The following is a 23469-nucleotide window of genomic DNA, read 5'->3' on the forward strand; positions in this document are numbered from 1 at the left end:
ATGCCAGACTAATATGTTTAAACAATTTGAAGCAACCATTATTGTTGATTTCCTATCAGTTGGACTTTTTATGAACTATTCTGTGCCCAGCTTTCAAGTGAGATAACATCTTCATGACTTGGACAGATACTTGTTTACAGTTAACTCTGAGGCTACATTAAAAAATCTTTATGTGATATAACTGTTTAGGAAGCTAGTCAGTTGTATTTTGTGCAGCTACTTCATATGTAGTATTCTCTACCCAGAAAACTTCTTTTGTTGTTACTATTATTATAGAAATTAATTTTTTTTCCGTTTGTTTCTTTCCTTCTCAAAAGGGAAGAAATGGAGACTTAAAGTTTTAAGAGTTGGGTTGATTGGCTATGACGATACGTAGTTCACTTAAGCTTTCTGTGTCTGAGCTTCCTCATCTTGCCATAATTTCGTTCTAAAAATAATAAGATACAACACGTAAAGATTATTTAGTAAGTCAGTAATTGTCTAGATAAGTATATTTTAAAATTTAATCAAATAATTATTTAATGAGTAAATCAAATTACAATCTTAATGTTCCTGAAGTAACAAAGTTGAATAGATTAAGTTAATCTCAAGTCTATTATTTATTTACCTTTGTGTTACTTAACACTTACTGCTATAACAGATAAACCCCCAAATCTTAGTGATATAAATAGTAGTTTATTTCTCAATCGTGCAAAACTTTAATGGATGCTACTAATCAGCACTTTGTGTTTCTCTAGGCAATGATTCACAGACTTGCTATTTTTTTTGTCCTTGGCATCTCTGTGGACATTGGGAGTCCTCTGTTTCATTCTATTTGTCTAGCTTGGGATGGGGCAAAGAGTAAGGCTGTTGCATGGAAGGATTTTATGAGCCAGGCCTATACCTTCATCACTTCTATCCACAGTCAGATGATTAGAACTCAATTATTTCACAACACTTGACTGCAAGAGAGTCTGAATAATAATCTAGTCATGTGCACAGGAAACAAAGGAAAATAGATTTATTGAATAATTGTTAAAGTCAATTACTGCCACAGCCTATTAAATACCACAGAATATGCAAAGTGCTAGGATTACAAATCCTTGTACTTGAAGATCACATAATATGCTATACACAATAGAAAAATAATAAAACAGGGGTGCCTGGGTGGCTCAGTCAAGGGGTCATGGATGGAGCCCCACGCTGGGCTCCTTGCTCTGCAGGGAGTTTAGTTCTCCCTCTGCCCCTCCCCCCCGCTCATGCGTGGGCTCTCTCTCTCAAATAAAGCCTAAAAAAAAAAAAAAGAAAGAAAAAATAAATAATAAATACAATAAACATAAGTAAGTAATAAAGCCTTTCTCTAACTTTTCAGTCTTTTAACCACCACCCAAGCATTTAAAAACTTTGCCTGATACTTTTGGTTTCTGGCACAACCAGAAATAGCTTAGAAGTTGCTGCTCCATCTTAACAAGTAAAAAGCTGAACAAACTGAAATATCACTAACTTTCCTTAGATCCATCAGGGAAGTAAGGCCACAGGGAAACCATGGCTCCCAAAACTGGAGAGATGGATGAATACAAAGAATCACAACTTATTGCAACAGAAATCTATGAGCGGAAACCTGCTAGGGAATCAGTGTCAGCAAGGAAAACCTAAATTGTTATTGACAAATTGCTGAAGGCTCAGTGTGGACAAGTCTGAGAGTTAAATACCTCAAGGGGACCCAGTCATAGGGAGGTCGCCACATTTTTGTGAGATTTATCTCAAGGAGCTCTTCCAGGTTCTGAGTGAAGATCAGAGAAAAATTCCCCTGTGCTTCTGGCAGAGGGAGAACAACAACAAAAAGCCATTTTGAAATATACCAGAGCATTTTTTCTTTTTAACAAGGCCTTCCATCAGGAGAAACTACTATAGTTTCCTTTATACCAGAGCCTAAACTGTTGGTGTTTTATCAGAGCCAACAGGTGATGGGAAATATATAACTCCAGCTTCCTTTAGCCTTTCCTGTAGGGGAACAGAATATCCAACTCCAGACCCCTCTAGAGTGGATCAAAAAACAACTATATGTTGTCTACAAGAAACCCATTTTAAATACAAAGACAGATACAGATTAAAAGTACATGGATAGAGAAAAATATGCCATGCTAACTAACACTGATCAAAAGAAAGCAGGAATAGCTTTATTAATTTCAGAGAAGACTTAAAAGCCAAGAAAGTAATCAGGGATGAAAAGGGGCATTACATAATGATAAAGGAATCAGTTCTCCAAGAAGATAACAAATCTTAATGTGTATACACCTAAAAACAGAGTATCAAACTATGTGAGGCAACACCTAATAGAACTGTAAAGAGAAACAGATGCACCTAAACATAGCCAACTGGTCTTTGAAAAAGGAGCCTAGGCAACACTACGGAGCAAAGATAATCTTTTCAACAAATCATGCTGAAGCAACTGGACATCCACATGCAAAAAAATAAATCTAAACATAGGTCTCATACCATTCACAAAAATTAAAACAAATTGCATTCAAACCTAAATGTAAAACATGAAATAATAAAACCCCTAGAAGATAATAGGAAGAAACCCAGGTGACCTTGGTTATGGCAAAGACACAGGCAGACTATGTGAAAACGGTGATTTGAAAAATGCCTGGGATGCAAGAAGAGAGATTATTCACTGTCTGAGAGTGCTTACCTGAGAGCTGCAAGCAAGGAAACCCCTCTCTTGGGAAAAGAAGCTGGCTGGTGCCATTTGCCTCCACCACCCCTCAGCATAACCAACTTCAGTAAACAGCACAGTGCCAACACTGCTGTTGGCCTAACCTGCTTATACCAAGTCTTGCCCACTTGCACTCTGCTGATATTGTTTTTCTCGGGCAAGGGTGCCTAAGGCCCAGCACAGTGGGCTCCTTCCTTAGAAGATCAGCAGAAACCCCTGCACATACCATGTCTCCTGACCAGAGTTCTGCAAGGCTTCAGTTCTAGTGGAAGTAGCATCAGGTCTCATTTAATAAGCAGACCAGAGAACACCTAGTTAAAACTTGCCACATTTGGGCCAAGGTCCAAAAACTGCTCACTGCAGGCAAGGAGAGCCTCTGCAGATGACTGGCCTGAGGGACAGAGCAGCCCACACACAGGAGCAGAGTATATGCAGCACACACCACAGACACTCCCTGAAGTGCCAGACCTTGGACACTATATAACCTCTTCTTCATAGAGCCATTACTCTCAGGAGCAGGAAACACAGCTGGCTTTTCAAACACATCGAAGAAGACAAGAGACTTAGACAGAATGCTAAGACAAAGGAATTCATCCCAAAGAAAGAATAAGAAAAGGTCATGGTCAGAGATCTAATTGAAACACATATAAGTAATATGCCTGATGGAGAATTTAATGCAACAAACAAAAGGATACTTACTGGGCTTTAGAAAAGCATGAAAGACATCAGAGATACCCTTACCATGGAGCTAAAAGAGTTAAAAAACAGGCAGAAATAAAAAAATGCAATAACTGAGATTTGAAACGACTGAATGTAATGACCACAAGAATGGAAGAAGCAGAGGAACGAATATGTGATATAGAAAATAGAATCATGATGGGGATCCCTGGGTTGCTCAGTGGGTTTGGCTCCTGCCTTCGGCCCAAGGTGTGATTCTGGAGTTCCAGGATCGAGTCCCACATTGGGCTCCCTGCATGGAGCCTGCTTCTTCATCTACCTGTGTCTCTGCCTCTCTCTCTCTCTGTGTCTCTCATGAATAAATAAAATCTTAAAAAAAAAAAAAGAAAATAGAATCATGGAAAATAATGAAGCTGAACAAAAGAGAGAAAGAATTATGGATCATGAGAATAGACTCTGATTCCATCAAATGTAAAAACGTTCATATTATAGGAGTCCCAGAAGAGAGAGAAAAAGGGGCAGACGGTTTATTTGAGGAAATTATAGCTGAAAACTTGCCTAATTTGGAGAAGGAAACAGACATCCAAATCCAGGAGGCACAGAGAATTCACATGAAAATCAACAAAAGCAGACCAACACCAAGACATGTTGTAGTTAAATCTGCAAAATATAGTGATAAAGAAAAAATCCTAAAAGCAGCAAGACCAAACAATTTACAAGACAAAACAATTTCCCTAATTTACAAGGTAAGACCCATAAAACTAACTCAGATCTCTCCACAGAAATATATCAGGCCAGAAGAAAGTGGTATGATATATTCAATATATTGAGTGGGAAAAATCTACAGTCAAGAATATGCTATTCAGGGATCCCTGGGTGGCGCAGCGGTTTAGCGCCTGCCTTTGGCCCAGGGCGCGATCCTGGAGACCCGGGATCGAATCCCACGTCAGGCTCCCGGTGTATGGAGCCTGCTTCTCCCTCTGCCTATGTCTCTGCCTCTCTCGCTCTCTCTGTGTGTGACTATCATAAATAAATAAAAAAAAAAAAAAAAAAAAAAAAGAATATGCTATTCAGGGGCAGCCCCGGTGGCGCAGCAGTTTAGCGCCTCCTGCAGCCCAGGGTGTGATCCTGAAGACCCGGGATTGAGTCCCACATTGGGCTCCCTGCATGGTGCCTGCTTCTCCCTCTGCCTGTGTCTCTGCCTCTCTCTCTCTAGCTGTGTCTCTATGAATAAATAAATAAAAATATTTAAAAAAGAATATGCTATTCAGGAAGGCTATCATTCAGAATAGAAGCAGAGATAAAGAGTTTCCCAGGAAAACAAAAACTAGAGTTTGTGACCACTAAACCAGCCCTACAAAAAAATATTAAAGAGGACTCTTTGAGTGGAAAAGACCAAAAGTAACAAAAACTAGAAAGGAACAGAAAAAAAAAAACAACAACTCCAGAAACAATGTCAAAACCAGTAATAAAATGGCACTAAATACATATCTATCAATAATTACTCTGAATGTAAATGGACTAAATGCTCTTATCAAAAGACATAGGGTATCAGAATGGATAAAAAAATGAAGACACATCTATATGCTGTCTACAGAGACTCATTTTAAACCTAAAGACACCTGCAGATTGAAAGTGAGGGGATAGAGAAACATTTATCATGCAGATGAAAGTCAAAAGAAAGGTGGAGGAGCCATATGTACATTTGACAAACTAGATTTTAAACCAAAGATTAGATAAAGAAAGGTACCACATCATAATAAAGGGGCCTATCCAGCAAAAAGATCTAATGATTATAAATATTGCCCCCAACATGGGAGCAGCCAAATATATAAAATAATTAATAACAAACATAAAGAAACTTACCATAATAATACAATAATAGTAGGGGACTTTAAGACTCCACTTACATCAATGGACAGATTATTCGGGATCCCTGGGTGGCGCAGCGGTTTGGCGCCTGCCTTTGGCCCGGGGCACGATCCTGGAGACCCGGGATTGAATCCCACGTCGGGCTCCCGGTGCATGGAGCCTGCTTCTCCCTCTGCCTGTGTCTCTGCCTCTCTCTCTCTCTCTGTGACTATCATAAATAAATAAAAATTAAAAAAAAAATGGACAGATTATTCAAACATAAAATCAACAAGGAAACAGTGCCTTTGAATGACACATTGGACCAAATGGACTTAACAGATATATTCAGGACATTTCATCCTAAAGCAGCAGAAAACACATTCTTTTCAAGTGCACATGGGACATTCTCCAGAATAGATCACAAATTAGGTCACAAATCAGGCCTCAACAGGTACTAAAAGACTGAGATCATACCCTGCATATTTTCTGACCACAATGCTATAAAACTTGAAGTTAACCTCAAGAAAATATTTGGAAAGACCACAAATATATGGAGGTTAAACAGCACGCTACTAAACAACAAATGGGTCAACCAGGAAATCATAGAAGTTAAAAAATACAAACGGAAAAGAAAACACGATGATCCAAAACCTTTAGGCTGCAGCAAAAATGGTCATAAGAGGGAAATAATACCGATACTGGCCTACCTCAAGAAGCAAGAAAAATCTCAAATAAATAACCTAAACTTATACCTAAAGGAGCTAGGAAAAGAACAAATGAAGCCTAAAGCCAGCAGCAGAAGAAATAAATGATATAGAAACTAAAAAATACCCCAGAAGAATAGATCAATGAGACCAGGAGCTGGTGCTTTGAAAAAATTAATAAAACTAATAAACTCTTACCTAGACTTATTAAAAAGAAAAGAGAAAGGACCCAAATAAATAAAACTACAAGTGAGAGAGGAGAATAACAACACCACAGAAATAGAAGTAATTATAAGAGAATATTATGAAAAAAAAAGAGAATATTATGAAAAAGTATATGCCAACAAATTGGACAACCTGGAAGAAATGAATAAATTCCTAGAAACATATAAAATATCAAAACTGAAACAGGAAGAAATAGAACATTTGAACAGACTGATAACCTGTGTTATGTTACAGTAACATTACACAGCATAGACATTGAATCAGTAACCAAAAATCTCTCAACAAACAAAAGTCCAGGGCCAGATGGCTTCTCAAGGGGATTCTACTAAACATTAAAGAAGAGTTAATACTTATTCTTCTCAAACCATTCCAAAAAATAGAAATGGAAGGAAAACTTTCAAATTCATTCTGAGTCCAGCATTACCATGATTCTACAACCAAAGACTCTACCAAAAAAGAGAACTATGGGCCAATCTCCTTGATGAACATGGATACAAAATTTCTCAGCAAAAGAGTAGCAAATCAAATCCAATAGTAGGCAAGGAGAGCCTCTGCAGATGACTGGCCGGAGAGTCATTAAAATAATCATTCACTACAATTAAGTGGTCTTTATTCCTGGGCTGCAAGGGTTGTTCAATAGTCACAAATCAATCAACATGATACACCACATTAATAAAAGTAAAGGATAAGAACTGTATGATCCTTTCAATAGATGCAGAAAAGCATTTGACAGAGTACAATATCCATTCATGATAAAACCCTCAACAAAGTAGGGAAGAGAGGGAACAAACCTCAGTGAATAAAGGCCATATATGAAAAACCCACAGCAAGTATCATCCTCAATGGGGAAAAACCAAGTGCTTTTCCTATAAGGTCAGGACAAGACAGGGTCACCCACTCTACTGCTGTTGTTTAACATAGTGCTAGAACTCCTAGTCTCAGCAATCAGACAATAGTAAGAAATAAAAGGCATCCAAATTGGCAAAGAAGTCAAACTCTTATTTTTTTTTTAATTTTTAAAAATATTTTATTTATTTATTCATGAGAGACACACACACACACACACACAGAGAGAGAGGCAGAGGGAGAAGCAGGCTCCATGCAGGGAGCCCGACATGGCACTCGATCCCAGGTCTCCAGGATCACACCCCAGGCTGCAGGCAGCACTAAACCGCTGTGCCACCAGGGCTGCCCTCAAACTCTGATTATTTGCATATGACATTATATAGAAAACCCGAAAAACTCCACCAAAAAATTGCTAGCACTGATACATGAATTCAGTAAAGTTACAGGATACAAAATCAATGTATAGAAATTGTTGCAATTCAATACAACAATAATGAATTGGCAGAAAGAGAAATAAAGGAATCAATCCCACTTACAATCACACCAAAATCCATAAGATACTGAGGAATAAACCCATTTACCCAAACAAAGAGGTAAATGATCTGTACACTGAAGACTACAGAACACTTATGAAAGAAATTGAAGAGAACACAGAGAAATGGAGACACTCCATGCTAGTGGATTGGAAGGACAAATATTGTTAAATGTCTATACTACCCAAGGCAACCCACATTTAATGCATTCCTTATCAAAATGCCACCAGCATTTTTCACAGACCTAGAACAAACAATCCTAAAATTTGTATGGAAACACAGAAGACCCCAAATAGCTAAAGCAATCTTGAAAAAGAAAAGCAAAGCTAGAGGCATCACAATTCTGGATTTCAAGCTGTATTACAAGGCTGTGATCATTAAGACAGTATGGTACTGGCACAAAAACAGTATATATTTTTATATACAGTATATATTTTTATAAATATATTTTATATATAAAATGGAATATTACTCAGCCATAAAAAGAATGAAATCTTGCCATTTGCGATGACATGGATGAAGATAGTATTATGTTAAAGGAAATAAGTCAGTCAGAGAGACAAATACCAGGATTTTACTCATATGTGGAATTTAAGAAAACAAATGAACATGGGGGTAAAAAGAGAGGCAAATCAAGAAACAGATTTTTAAATTTTTTAAAAGATTTATTTATGAGAGACATACAGAGAGAGGCAGAGATGCAGGCAGAGGGAGAAGCAGGCTCCATGCAGGGAGCCCAATGTAGAACTTGATCGAGACTCCAGGATCAGGCCCTGGGCCGAAGGCGGTGCTAAACCGCTGAGCCACCTGGGCTGCCCAAGAAACAGATTCTTAAATATACAGAACAGAGTTATTGGAGGGGATGTAGGGAAGGATGGGTTAAATAGATGATGAGTATTAAGGAGTGCACCAGTTGTGATCAGCACTGGGTGCTGTAAGTGATAAATCATTAAATTCTATACCTGAAACTAACATTACACTGTGCTAACTGGAATTTAAATAAAAATTCATAGAAAAACAATTTTTTTTGATTGCTTACAGAACAGAGTGCAATAGAACAAAGGCTGAAAACCACTACTTTTGATTCTTAAAACCAAACAAATCAATGACTAAGTAATTTTCCCAAGGCAGGAATTGGCAATTTTTGTTGTTGTTGTTGGCCCCAAGAGAAAAATGGCATACTAGAACAAAAATCATGATTATTTTATTTATATGGCATAGTAAAACAAATCTAAGTTAATACTAGTGAGCTGCTCTTATATATTATTATTTTCTTTAGTTTATTTATGATAGTCACACAGGGAGAGAGAGAGAGAGAGAGACACACACAAAGACAGAGGGAGAAGCAGGCTCCATACACCTGGAGCCTGACATGGGATTTGATCCTGGGTCTCTAGGATCGCACCCTAGGCCAAAGGCAGAGCGCTAAACCACTGCGCCACCCAGGGATCCCTGCTCTTATATATTAAATTGACACCTTTCAGAATGGCTAAAATCAACATCACAAGAAACAACAGACATTGTTGACAATGTGGGAGTAGGCCCTTTTTCTCTAGAAGAATATAACAAGACTTGTAGTTCTAGAATAGTAGAGCTTTCATACAATTAGTGGAATCATTTTTTATATTAAGGTTTCTGAGTCATGGCTTCAATCTGCTTTCCAAGTGAAATAGGTAACTAAGTGATTTCTTAATTTACTTGGCTAATTCAGAGGGCTTTTTTTTTTTTTTAAGATTTTATTTATTTATTCATGAGAGACAGAGAGAGAGAGAGAGAGAGGCAGAGACACAGGCAGATGAAGAAGCAGGCTCCATGCGGGAGCCCCACGCCGGGCTTGATCCAGAGACTCCAGGATCACACCTCTGGCCCGTGGCTCACACCACTGAGCTACCCAGGGATCCCCTAATTCAGTGGGTTTTAATAAGACCTACATACTTGAGTTCTTGAAGGCTCTTTTGTGAGGCGAAAGTTGCTCTGAATTAACAATTAGCTGCTTTTTTTCTTTTGAAACTTTTCATAAACATAATAAATGTAAATACCTTGGCATCCTCATTTATGTCTCTTTTCTATTGCATTTTCTAACACTCTTCCAAGAAATCATAACCTGAATTCCAATTAAGAGCTTTAGAAATTTAGGAATACTTATTAACCATTTTCAATTAAATGCAACAAGATGGGTGGGTTATTTTATTTATTAAGTAATTCCCACACTCAACGTGGGGCTGAAACTCACAACCCTGAGATTAAGAGTGGCATGAGTGGGCTGAGCCAGACTGGCGCTCCCGTTTTGAAATTAAAAAGACTTTTTTTTTTTTTTGTTGGGAGGGCATTTTAATCATTTTGTAACGAAAGTCTACTTTTAAAATTCAATGTAGTTGTTCTCTTCACATGTTACTGTTTAAAAAATCAGGGAGCATGTCTTATGCTAAACATTTCAGCCTAATAAAATGCCTCTTAAAACTCGAATTCATTCCTTATCAGCTATTTCTTTTCATTTTATCTCTGGGAGTCTTATATCCTTCCTTCTGATATTCCCAGCGCTTTTTTGAAGTCTCACCTTAGACTGCAGTCTAACAGTTCTTCGCAATATTCTCTGGTCATTCTGATGGGGGAACACAGGGCTGAGGTCAAGGCACAGGCCTGGGACAAGCCCTTGAAACAGGCAGAGGGACCTTCCTCTATGGACTCAACTGCCTTGATGTTGATACTTTGCTAAAGGCTTTTGCCTTTTGGCAATCCTAGTCTGACCCTTGGGAGCCTGTGAGTCTACTTTAACATATAAAAATTCCTTTAGAAATTTCCCTTTCTCTCTAAACCCCCAAGATACGTGTTGGCGACCATCCCCCAGGCACATGGCCCACCGATACACATCCGGAGGGTCTCACGACTCCGGTTTTACTGGTCGGTAACAGGTGACCTTTCCCCAGCACCACAGCCAGCCCCCTCGAGGTCCTGGACACCTTGCTTCCAAAATGCCCGAGAGCCTACGCTACCGCCAGCCCCCTCGCGACTCCCGGGTGGGCAACGAGCCGCCCTTCCCGCCCTGCACCGGCCCGGGGCGGCGGCTCCTCCCGCCCACAGGTCCTGTCCCCGGCCTTCAATAAAACCACCATTTTGAACGGAAGACGTCTCCAGACCTCACGAATATATTCCATATTCTTTATGAATTCCTTCACCCCCGTCATCAGCGAACTTAGGGATACTTAACCACTCCTTTTGCCAATAAACGCGAGAGCTTGTCTGCACGTTTGGTGCAAAGGCATTCCCCCTAAATTACACATTCTAATTCCTTCCATTTCTCCACTATCGCACCTTTCCTCCATCCAACGAACCTCGGATCTAAATTTGAATCTGCATTCCCACCCCCCACCCCTTCCCAGCTCCTACCCGCGGCCTTATTGCCGTTGCCCTGCCCACTGAACCCAAGTTCCTCTCCCCGGGCCTTCCATTTCCCAAGATAAACAAAAGCCACTTGTTTTTCAGGGCTTTAAACGCCAGCACCCGCTTTCTGCCCCCTGCGTCGGACTCGAGGCCCCTCCGCGCTCCCCCCCGGACAGGAGCCCCACCACCCACAGCCGCCTTTCAGCCCCCGCCCGAGCGCCACTTCCGGATCGCCGGTGTCTCCACTTTCCCAGTCCGCCCACCTCCCCCGCGCATTTCCGAGGGCTTTGTCTTTAAACACTGGCGGGGTCGGATCGGGGACGCAGGCTCGCCCAGCACAGGAGGGAGGTCTCCTAGAAGACGCCCCGAGAGGCTGCTCCAGCCCGGGGACTCCCGCGTCGCGGCGAAGTCGGTGGGCAGCGGTGGAGGGACAGTTTGTTTGGAGCACGGAAGCGGGTACACCGGAAGTGGCGCCGTCCGGAGGCTGCGCCGCGGCCGCTGGCGGGTGCCGGCTACCGGGAGGTGGAGAGGACGCCACGGTCCTCTATGGCGTAAGTGTCAGCCGAGGGTGCGGTGCGCCAGGGGCGGGAGCCGGCCTGGTTCTAGCCCTGGCCCTACGGTGGAAGGTCCGGCTGGGTTCCGGGAGGGAGGGCCTCCTGGGGGAAACTGGACCGGTGAAGCGCTGCGGCGGCCAGAGGGGATCCCGCTCCCTTCTTTCTCCCATTCCGGGGGGTCTGCTCTCTTCAGTTCGTCAGCTTATGCCTCCCGCTCTTCACCAGGCGAGTTGAGGGCAGTTGTACTAGTCAGCAGTTGCAGCTGGAGTAGACACAGCCCCCTTGTGCTTTCGGCTTCTGGGAGCGGGGGAGCGGCCTTTTCGGTGGGGACTGTTGCTTTTAGGCCTCTCCAACCCCTCCTGAGAAAAGCTTTTTTTTTTTTTTTTTCCCCACCTTCGCTGCCCTACCGACTCAGTTACTTCTCATGTTTGTCTTTACCCCCTTCAGCTTCTGACTTTGACTCTGCACCTTAAAAGATGCTGGAATCCTATGTGACTCCAATTTTAATGAGCTATGTGAATCGCTACATCAAGAATTTAAAGCCGTCAGATCTACAGCTTTCACTATGGGGTGGAGACGTGGTCCTCAGCAAGCTCGAGTTAAAATTGGACGTGCTGGAACAGGTAAGCTGTGGCGCTGTCATTAACTGGAAACGTTTTCAGCTAGTATAGTAATAATCCGTTGTTTCCTGTACTTAGGCTATATGCTTTAAAAACTTGAATTTTCTCTTGAAATATTTTGGACTACTCTGAAACTACACACCCTCCTTTACAGAAGTTTTCTTCATGCTTCGTTACTAGTGATGGTTTGTTAGAATTGGATTCCCGAAAGGTGCCTCAACAGATAGGAAATCAGTTTTATTGTTCTTGTCAGAATTGTTCAGTCTGCTGACTCAATTAGGAAGCATTACCGAGCTGCTAATTTACATTGCTAAGATTTCTGCATGAAGCTAGAAAATAGTATATTCCCATCCTTCTTTTTGGGAAATGGAAGGGCCTGAAAGCAAGAAATTTCTATTTCTTCATAGGAAAGATGACTTTACCCATGGCATCCTCAGAGAATCGAGCAGACACAGATTGAGAATGCCAGCAAAATGGAAAACTTTTTTCATCTTCACTTTTTAGGTTTTTTTTTTTTTTTTTTTTTTTTTTAACTTGAGAAATGGTCTGATGTAGCTGAACTGTAATTTTAAAGTTTATATTTTTATTAATCCACTGGGTACGTTTATTACTAACATGTGCCAGGCAACTCTGTTAGGCCTTGAGGTTACAAAAATTATCTGTGGAAACTCAGAAGGGCCAGACCAGCTGCTTTTTAGAGACACAGGCAGAGGGAGGAGAAGCAAGGAGCCCGATGCGGGACTCGGTCCCAGGAATCAAGTTCTGAGCCAAAGGCAGATAGATGCTCAACCTCTGAGCCACCCAGGCATCTCAGAGAATCCAGGGTTAATTATCTTAATATTTTATTTTATTTTATTTTATTTTATTTTATTTTATTTTATTTTATTTTATTTTATTTTATTTTATTTTATATTTTTTTAAGATTTTATTTATTCACGAGAGACACAGAGACATACGCAGAGAGAGAAGCAGGCTCCACGCATGGAGCCTGATGTGGTACTCAATCCTAGGACTCCAGGATCTCGCCCTAGGTGGAAGGCAAGGCACTAAGCCACTGAGCCATCCAGGGATCCCCCAGTATTTTCATTTTTAAAAAATGACCACAAGCCCTAAGTATACAGCTCCGTTTTTATGCATGTGTACAGGTGTGTAACCACTGTGAAGATGAAATAGAATATTTCCTGCCTTTGAATGGCTCCCCTTTGCAAATCAGTATCCCCAACCCCTAAAACAGGTGACCATTATTCTGACTTTTGTCAACATAAAGTTTTACCTGTTCTTGAACCTTAATAAATTGGAATCACTAGTCTGGCTGTTTAATTTAATGGCTAAGATTAACCCATGTTGCAGCAGGAGCTGTAGTTCTTTATATTGTCTTGTGGTATTCCATTGGCCAAAGATTCACAATTTATTTTCCCACTGATGTACATTTGGGTGGTTTCTGCTTTGGGCTCTTATGAAGAAGGTTCTTGTAAACATTCTTGTATGTGTATTTTGGTGGACATAGATGTAAATTTTCCTTAGATGTATACTTAGGAGGTATGTATTTGTTTAGCTTTGATGGATACTGCCATAGTTTTCCAAAGTGGTTGTATCCATTTACATTCTTATCAATGGTGTTTGAGAGGTCCAGTTACTTCAGAAATTTGCTATTACTTGGCATGTTTGTTATTTTAATTTTAGCCGTTCTGCTGGGCGTGTAATGGTGTCTCATTAAATTTGCTTTTTCTTAATGACTGATGTTGAACATATTTTCACGTGCTGCTTACTGGCTATTTGAATACCCTCTTTTGAAAGTCTCTAATTCTTTTGCCTTTTTAATAAAATTGGGTATTTTTTAAATTGGTGTGTAGGGGTTCTTTACATATTTTGGAAATGAGTCCTTTGTCAGATATATATATATTTTTTTTTTTTGTCAGATATATTTTGCAATATCTTCTCCCAGTCTGTGGCTTGGCTTTTTACTTTCTTAAAATTATCTTTTGATGAATAGAAGTTCATAATTTCAGTAAGATCCAAGTTGTCAGTCTTTTCCATTATTTTGTTTAAGAAATACTCACTTATTCCAGGAACATGAAGATGCTCTTGTTTTGTTTTGATTTTAATCACCCTGTGCTCATCATGACAACTGCTCTCAATATATGTCACTTATTTAACCCATCCCCCCACCCCCTCCTCTGGTAACCATTGGTTTATACTGTATGGTTTAGAGTCTGTTAATTAGTTTACTTTCCTCTTTTTTTTTTCCACCTTTTACTCATTTTTAAAAATTCCACATATCAGTGAAATCCTACAATATTTGTTCTTCTCTGACTTATTTCACTTAGCATTATACACTTTAGTTCCATCCATGTTGCTGCAAATGGCAAGATTTCATGGTTTTTTGAATGGTCATGGCAACCTTCTTGAAAATCACCTGGGAGGGATGTGAGGGTTTATTTCTAGGGTCTCAGTATAGTTTCCTTGGTGGTTTGTAGGTCTGTTGTTGTCAGTTTCACTTTGTTTTGATTACCAGAACTTTGTAGTAAGTTTTGAAATCAAGAAGTATGTAATCTCCAACTTTGTTCTTTTATTAATTTTTTAAATGTTAGGAAAAATGAATGCTGGAGTCATGTGGGTCAGGAGTTTTCTTAGTTGGAAATTTTTAAATTCTTGAATTAATAAAAAAAAAGATTTTATTATTTACTTTAGTGGGGGAGGAGGAATGGGGCGTGGGGGAGGGAGAGGACCAAGTGGATTCCACCTTGAGCCTGGAGCCAACTTGGGGCTCCATCTCAGGACCCTGAGATCATGACCAGAGGTGAAACTGAGTCAGTACTTAACTGACTGGGCCACCCAGGCACCCCTCTGGTTTAATTTCTTTAGTAGATAAAGGACTGTTTAGATTTTTATATCTTTCTGTTAGTTTTGGTTAGTTATATTTTTCCTTTTTTCTTTTTTAGTATTTTTTTTTTTTTTTTTTTGGTCATGTTTATCAATGAATTTCTCCATTTTTGTCAAAACTAGGGATCAGCAAACAATGGCTTGGGCCTGCTTTTGTAAGTAAAATTTTATTGGAGCACAGCTATTTTAATTTGTTTACATATTGTCTAACAGCTTTTGCAAACTAAAAAGGTAAGAGTTGAGTAGCTGGGACAGAGAGTGCATGGCTTGCAAAAGCCTTAAATATGTACTATCTGGGTCTTACTGCAAAAGTTTTCCTTCCCCTGCTCTGAATTGTCATACGTAAAGCAATAAGTTTTTTTTTTTTTTTTTGGTCCAGTTTATTTTATTTATTTTTTAAAAATATTTTATTTATTCATGAGAGAGAGAGAGAGGCAGAGTCACAGGCAGAGGGAGAAGCAGGCTTCCTGCAAGGAGCCCCATGTGGGATTGGGCCTGGGATGAGGACCTGAGTCAAAGGAAGATGCTGAACCATTGAGCCATCCAGGTGCCCCCCTTTTATTGATATCTAATTTAATTTCACTATGGTCAGCGTAGTCTCTGTATCATTTTAATCCATTACAGTTATGAATCAGTATATGGTCTATTTTTGTAAACATTCTGTGTGCACTTGATAAAAAGTGTATTTTGCAGTTGTTGCTGTATTCTATAAATTAATTTACTTCAAATTGACTAATAGAGTTTCTAAGATCTTGTAAATCCATGTGGATTTTTGTATCTGCTTGTTCTGTCAATGATTAAGGTATATTAATATCTACAGTTATTATTCTACTTTTTAATTTTGTCAACTTTCACTTTACATATTTAGAAATTGCTATTAGGTGTACACAAATTTAAGTGTTATCTTATTGTTCAGAATGCTTAAAAATTGTCCTGAAATGTCTTTCACTCTAGTAATTCTTCTTGCTTTAAAGTCTTCTTAATAATGCTATTTTAAAAATTGCTTCAGTTGCTTACCCTAAAGGTTACAAAATGCATATTTAACTTATTAGAGTCTAACTTAGTACTTTTACCATTTCCTGAACAGTCTTAACAGTTTGACTGTATATGCCCTCCCACTTCCCTGCATTTTGTTAGTATTGTGGTCATTTTTGCCTGTTCAGTTTGGTTAGCTGGATTTGGCTTGTTTTTCTACCTTTTCAGGTAGAAGTTTAGGTTATTGATTTGGGATATTTCTTCTATTATAGGCATTTAAACAGCTACAAATGTCTTTAGCTGCATCCCATAAATTTTGTTACGTTGTATTTTCATTTTCATTCAGTTCAAATGCTTTCTGGTTTTCCTTGATGAATGTGTATTTTTGTATTTGCTAGATGGAGTGGTTTATACATTTCAGGTTTAATTTCTTGATAGTGTTGTTCGAGTCTCCCATATGGTTGATTTTTCTATATATACGTTATTTTGAATATTTATTTATTTTTAAAAAATATTTTATTTATTCATGAGAGACAGAGAGAGAGAGAGAGAGAGAGAGGGAGAGAGGGGCAGAGACGCAGGCAGAGGGAGAAGCAGGCTCCACGCAGGGAGCCTGACATGGGACTCCATCCCGGGTCTCCAGATCAGGCCCTGGGCTGAAGGCGTCGCTAAACCTCTAAGCCACCTTGGCTGCCCGGTTATTGTGAATATTAAAGTCTGTGACTGTTTAGCTATTTTTTTTTTTTTTTTTACTTTTGTTAGTTTTTGCTTTATGTATTTTGGGGTTTTGTTGCTATGCTCATGTATGTTTTTATATTTTCTTGAATTAACCTTTCTATCATTATAAAGTGTCTCATGTTATCTTTAACATTTGTTTTCTTTAAAGTTTATTTTGTTAATAGTGTAAGTACTCCAGCTGTTCTGTGGTTGCTGTTTGCATTATACATATATATTTTTCTCAGTACACTGTTTTTTAATTGTCTTCAACCTCTGTGTTGTTTTTCTTCATGCGTAGTATCATCTTTTTGAAAGTTTTACTGGCGTGTTATTTAGCTTTAACTCCTCTTTTCAAATTTCATCTCGTTCATTTTTATTTCATCCCAAGACTGCGATAAATTATTCACTTTGGAAAACAGTCATATGAAAAACAGAAATAGGGCACCTTGGTGGCTCAGTTGGTTAAATGTCTGACTTGATTTTGGCTCAGGTCATGATCTCAGGATCCTGAGATTGAGCCCTGTGTTGGGCTCCACACGGGGTGTGGAGCCTGCTTAAGATTTTCTCTCTCCCTCACTCCCTCCCCCTGCTTCCCTCTCAAAAATAAACAAACAAAACAGGAGGACAGAAACACTGGTAGAAATAGTATCATAGAAATGAAAGTTTACTATATGCTTAAAAGAGAATCTATACTGTTTCTCTAAATAGCAAGAAAATGTATTTCAGGTATTCCAGGCAAGAAACTGGGTCACATGATTTCCTTGGAGTCTCATTTACTGCTTTTTAATTGATGTATACTTGACATAAGAGTGCAAAATCAGGTGTACTACATAATTTGATATTTTATATATTGCAAAAGGATCAGTTATCAAAATAAATTTAATATTTATTTTGTTAATATCTGTCACCCTGCATAATTAATGAATTTATTTTTGTAATAAGAGCTTAGAGGATTTATTCTCTTAGCAATGTTCAGATATATAGTTTAGTATCATTAAAGTCCTCCTGTACATTACATCCCCCTGAATTATTTTACAGCTGGAAGTTTGTACCTTTTGACTCCTTTCACTCATTTTGCCCACCCCATACCCCTGGCAACCATCAATCTGTTCTTTGTATCTGTAGAAAAAAATTATTTTTTCATATGTTTTTTAAGGTTTATTTTCAGCCTATTTGCTTTTGAATTTAAAGTTTGTCTTTGAAGAGAACATATATTTGGATCTTTTAAAATCCAGCCTTGGGGTGCTAGGTGGCTCAGTCAGTTAAGCGTTCTACTTTGATTTTTGGCACAGGTCATGATCTCAGTGTTGTGCAATTGAGTCCTACATCAGGCTTGTGCTAGGTGTGGAGCCAGCTTAAGATTTTCTATCTTTTCCATTACCCCCACTCTTAAAAAAAAAAAAAAAAAAAAAAAAGTCCAGTCTTACAATCTTTGCCTTTTGATTGGAGTATTTAATCTGTCCACATATACTGTTTTTAATTGTATGGTTGGATTTACATCTACCATTTTCTATTTTCAATGTTTTTTGTGTCTTTTTTCCCTCATAATGCTTTACTACTTTTTTTATATTAAGTAGATATTTTTAATGTTTCATTTTCTTTAATTTTCACATTTTTGTTCTTAGTGGTTGCTCAAAGGATTACAATATGCATCCAATTTCTATTTCAGATTAATGCTAAATTTGTTACATTAAAATACAGAAACTTTCTCTGTTGTAGCTCCATTATTTCGTTTAAATGTCTACTACTTTGTGCTAGTGTTACATCTTTATAAGTCCAATGGTAGTACAATTTGATTATTCTATTTTAGATAATGGCCTTTTAAATCAGAAAAAAATGATAAAATTACATTTATTGATGCTTTTTGTGTGAATTTGAGTTACTGTCTGGTGTTCCTTTCAATTAGATAGATGTACTTTTAGGATTAACTGAATTATCTGAGTCTTTGGGTATTCCTTTATTTTGCCTTCATTTTTTTTTTTAAATATTTTATTTATTTATTTATGATAGAGAAAGAGAGAGAGAGACAGAGACACAGGCAGAGGGAGAAGCAGGCTCCATGCCGGGAGCCCGACGCGGGACTCGATCCCGGGACTCCAGGATCGCGCCCTGGGCCAAAGGCAGGCGCCAAACCGCTGAGCCACCCAGGAATCCCCTTGCCTTCATTTTTAAAGGATATCTGCTGGATATAGAATTTTTGGTTGACAGTTATTATTTTTAAATGTCGTCTCATTACATTCTTGCCATTATTGTTTGTAATGAGAAGTTAGCCGTTTTGTTTCTGATTTTAAGATTTTCTTTTTGTCTCCGGCTTTCTACATTTTTATGGAGATGTGTTAGGGGGTGGATTTACTGATTCTTTTGCCAGTTGATACTGAGCTCTTCTAGTGGATTTTTCACTTAATTTACTGTGCTTCTCAATTGCATAGTCTCCATTTAGTTCTTCTTGGTAATTTGTTTCATTGATATTTTCTATTTGATGAATTGTCCTATTTTCCCTGAATTATGTAAATATGGTTTCCTTTATTATTTGAACATAGTTATAAAAGGTATTTTGAAGTCTTTGTGAACTAAGTTGTACAGTTGAGCACCCTTAGAGATAGTTTTCATTTACTTTGTCTACTTTCCATGTTTCATATATTTTTTGGTTGAACACTGGACATTTTAGATAGTAAGTTGAAGCAACTCTGAACTCTGATTTCCTCTATCCAGGGGATGGTTGTTGTTGTTGTTGGTTTATTTCTTTAGTGACTTGCCTGAACCACATTTGTGGTATTTCCCCTATAGTGTGTGGCCTCTAATGTTGGTGCTTTTCCTCCTTGCCCATTTCCCCAATTCTTTGTGTGTTTGGTTCTGGCTTTCTAGGGATTACCCTGGGTCAGTATAATTTAGTCATCAGCCAGTGGTTGGCTAGAAGCTATTTAAACCATTGAACTAATAAGGCTCCACTCTTTGGCATGTGAGATATATATATATATATCATAATGTTTTCAATTCAGAGAGTTTGTAAATCGGATTTTTTTTTTTAATCTTTCTTTCCTTTCTTAACTTACTGAGTCTTACAAGGCCTCTTGGTTAATCATGAATGAATAGCTTGTTCCCTCTCCTCTAAGTAAGCACAGCCTGGCAAATGCATATAGCTATCCAGACTATCAGGGATATGTGAAATCGTAGCAAGGTCATCTTTGGCTGTTTTATTCTCTTGATCTTTCTGCTAATTTTCTGGCCGATCTGCTGTTTTGTAGCTTGTACCAACAAATACTGTTTCCTGAGGTTATACTTCTGATTTTTTTCTATCATTTTTGACAACTTTGTCTAGTTTTGTTGCTTTTTGGAAAGAGGACTTGCCAAATTCCTAATTGAGAATTCTTGAAGTCCTGTCCTGTATTCATTTTTATTTTGTAGTAAAAAATGTATAAAACTTACCATCTTAACCATCTTGAAGTATACACTAATTATAACTGTATGCACATTGTTATTGAATAGATCTGTAGACCTTTTTCATCTTTCAAAAATTATAACTGTATACTCATTTAACAACTTCCTTTTTCCTTCTTTCCCCCAGCCCCTGGCAACCATCATTTTATTTTGAAAGAGTTTGACTACCTTTGGAATCTTGTATAAGTAGAATCCTACAGTGTTTGTCTTTTTGTGACTGGTTTATTTCACTTAGCAGAATGTCTTCAACATGTTTATTCATTTTATAGCATAAGACAATTTCCTCTTTTTAAAAGACTGGATATATTTGATTGTATATAGCATATCTTCTTTATCCATTTATTTTTCAGTGGACATTTAGGCTGCTTCCATCTATTGACTATTGTGAATAATGTTGCAGTGAACATGGTTATGCAAATCTTTTTTGAGATCCTGTTTTCAGTTTTTTGGTGTATACTCAGAACTGATTTATCATGGTGATTCTATTAATTTTTTGAGGAGCATCTATAATGCTTTCTTTAGAGGCTGCATCATTTTACATTTTTACTAACAGAAATATTTGTCCACATATTTACCAGCAATTGTTACTTTTTGTTTTTTGATAGTGGCCATTCTTATTTTTGTTTTTTGGTAGTGGCCATTCTAACAGGTATGAGATGGTAGGTTATTGTGGTTTTGATGTGCATTTCCCTGCTTAGTGACATTGAACATCTTTTCATAAACTTGCTGGCGATTTGTATGTATTCTTTTGAGAAATGTCTCTTCAGTCATTCATCCATTATTAAATTGGATTACTTTCTGTTATTTTAGATATTAATTCCTTATCAGATAATGGTTTGCAAATATTTTTTCCCATTACATAGCTTGCCTTTTCACTCTCTTGAATGTTTTCTTTGCTGCTTGAAGGTTTTTAGTTTTGTCTGTTTGCTTTTACTTGTTAAATTTAAAGTATGCCTGTTGTCTGTAAGATTATTTTGTTATAGCCTACCTAGAATTAGGTTTCTAAAAACTATTTAACACCCTTCTTAAATTCTTTGTCACTAACATTCTTTGTGCAGTCATAGATATTCTGATTTTAGGAATGCATTTTTTTTTACAATGTATTTCTGAATAGTTATAAGTGAATAAAATTTTGAAGTTGTACAGTATATGAAGTAAAAGGAATGAAAATTGTCTTATAATTACATTAGGATGATCTATTATATCAACATTTGTGTTTTATCTTTAGCAAGGCATAATGTATTCTCATATATCACAATTCTGAGGAAATGGAAGCCATCTTGCTTATAGTTAGATGATTAATAAGTGTTGACCTTTTTTTTTTAAAGATTTTATTTATTTATTTATTTATTTATTTATTCATTCATTCATTCATTCAGAGAGAGAGAGAGAGAGAGAGACAGGCAGGAAGCCCGACGCGGGACTCGATTGGGGTCTCCAGGATCACACCCTGGGCTGCAGGCGGTGCTAAACCGCTGTGCCAAACCGCTGTGCCAAACCGCTGTGCCACCGGGGCTGCCCGATAAGTGTTGACCTTAAAGCAGATTTCAGTATGGGTGATATAGTTCAAAATTCTATGTTTAAATATAGAATTCTGCCTCATGTGTTAGTGTTTAGGTAGTAGAAAGTTGATTAACAACATTTTAATAATACCTAGGTCTTGAGTTTGATTCACATGCTTTTAACTTCTTTTGTGAGAATCTGATTTGTGCCCATAAATTGCAACTTTGGGCATTTCACAAATGTCTTATTGTTTCACAAGTCAGGAAGTGGTAGAGATGGCAATATCATGGGCTCATTGTTCAAATAGATGCATAACCAATGGAAAGGTTAAGTGCTCATAATGGATGTATTGTTGCAGTATAATTGTGAGGAGCAAGGTTCTGGCATCATATTTTCCAGTTTTGAGTCCTGGTTTTCCAAGATGTGTCATTTTGGGAAGTTACTTGACCTTTCTATACCTCAGATTCTTCATCTGTAAAATGGGTAGATTAATAGTATTTACCTTTTTGGGCTCTAATAAGGATTAAAGAATGTATTCAGGTAAAGTAACTGGTACATAGTAAGTGCTCAGTAAACATTGTTTTTGTTATAGATGCTGTTGAAAATATATAATCTGTGCCAGTTGATTTACACTTGAAATTAATCTTTCAGGGCAGCCCTGGTGGCCCAGCGGTTTAGCGCCACCTTCAGCCCGCTGTGTGATCCTGGAGACCCAGGATCTAGTCCCACATCAGGCTCCCTGCATGGATGGCGTCAGCTTCTCTCTCTGCCTGTGTCTCTGCCTCTCTCTGTGTTGTGTCTCTTGTGAATAAATAAATAAAATCTTAAAAAAGAAAGAAAGAAATTAATCTTTCAGCTTAATAATGGCAAATACTTAAATTGTGACATTCCATTAGAATACAGTAGAAATAGATTTTAAGTATTCTGCTCTTGCAGAAAAAAAACTTGTGAAGACATATATGAGACCCACATATTTGTAAGCATAGTTAGCATTTTTATAATGATTGTTCTTAGAGGAGGATAATATTCTAAGCACTTTATATAAATTTGTTTTTTTAAAGTAAATTTTTTTCTGCTGCTTTACAGTTTTTTTTTTTTTTAAGATTTTTATTTATTTACTTATGAGAGACAGAGACAGAGAGAGAGAGAGAGAGGGCAGAGACACAGGCAGGGGGAGAAGCAGGCTCCATGCAGGGAGCCGGATGTAGGACTCGATCCCTGGACTCCAGGATCACATTCTCGGCCAAAGGCAGGCACCAAACTGCTGAGCCACCCAGGTATTCCCCACTTCTTTCTAATAGTAATGGAAATCAGTCAGCAAACATTTACATTTTATGACCAGATAGTTTCCAGGTACAATCTTTAATTGGGTAAAGCTCAATACTATTTTTAGTTTTCAAGGTTGGTCAGTTTTTATTTTGTTGGGCCGCTCTCCTGTCTCTTAACTCTGCTCCCACGCCCTTCCTTTGAACTTGCTTTACAATCCTGCTCTATTAGTTTTAAAAAATACATGTTTTTAATAGAGATTTTAAATATCCCATTCAGTTATCTCAACCCTGCTGTTTACGATGATTATTACAACCACTACCATGTGTGAACCTTTGTTATGTACCACGTATTGTGTTTTATATTGACTCATCAGAAAAAGAAACGGGGTCCTAGGCAGGTTAACTAGCTTAATAAGAGTAACTTGTAGAATAAGTTTTTGTGGTGTATCGTTAGCTATAATTGAACAAGTTATTTGTTACCTTTTGATGAATAGTGTTTTTAAAAATATTTTTAGAAATTTCATTTCTCTTTTTAGAAAGTAATTTGAGTATTAGAGTGAAAAAATTAAGCACTTACTAACTTAATGTTTTATGT

At 38.0% G+C, this 23469-nt stretch overlaps 1 protein-coding gene and 1 long non-coding RNA gene across 23 annotated transcripts in view; one reads left to right on the plus strand and one right to left on the minus strand.

Annotated features, from left to right (window-relative positions):
• Positions 1–974: 974 nt before the first annotated feature.
• LOC118354277 (uncharacterized) lies at positions 975–11309 on the minus strand. Its single transcript, XR_007401759.1, has 3 exons — positions 11180–11309; positions 5287–5456; positions 975–1267 (listed from the first exon to the last, which is right to left on the minus strand). It is a non-coding gene; the product is annotated as an uncharacterized LOC118354277 (long non-coding RNA).
• Positions 11310–11328: 19 nt separating this feature from the next.
• Positions 11329–23469, plus strand: part of VPS13B (vacuolar protein sorting 13 homolog B) — a 733580-nt gene continuing 721439 nt past the window's right edge. For 20 of the 22 annotated variants that reach the window (XR_007401755.1, XR_004814450.2, XR_007401756.1 and 17 more), the window contains exons 1-2: positions 11329–11467; positions 11918–12093. Coding sequence is in view for 19 of the 22 variants with exons in the window: in XM_049093088.1 (XP_048949045.1) it covers positions 11947–12093 (147 nt within the window). In the remaining 3 variants the exon portion in view is untranslated. The other 2 variants (XM_049093085.1, XM_049093084.1) reach the window with 2 other exon arrangements.

The sequence above is a fragment of the Canis lupus genome, chromosome 13, assembly GCF_003254725.2.
Source record: "Canis lupus dingo isolate Sandy chromosome 13, ASM325472v2, whole genome shotgun sequence".
Taxonomy (NCBI): domain Eukaryota; kingdom Metazoa; phylum Chordata; class Mammalia; order Carnivora; family Canidae; genus Canis; species Canis lupus.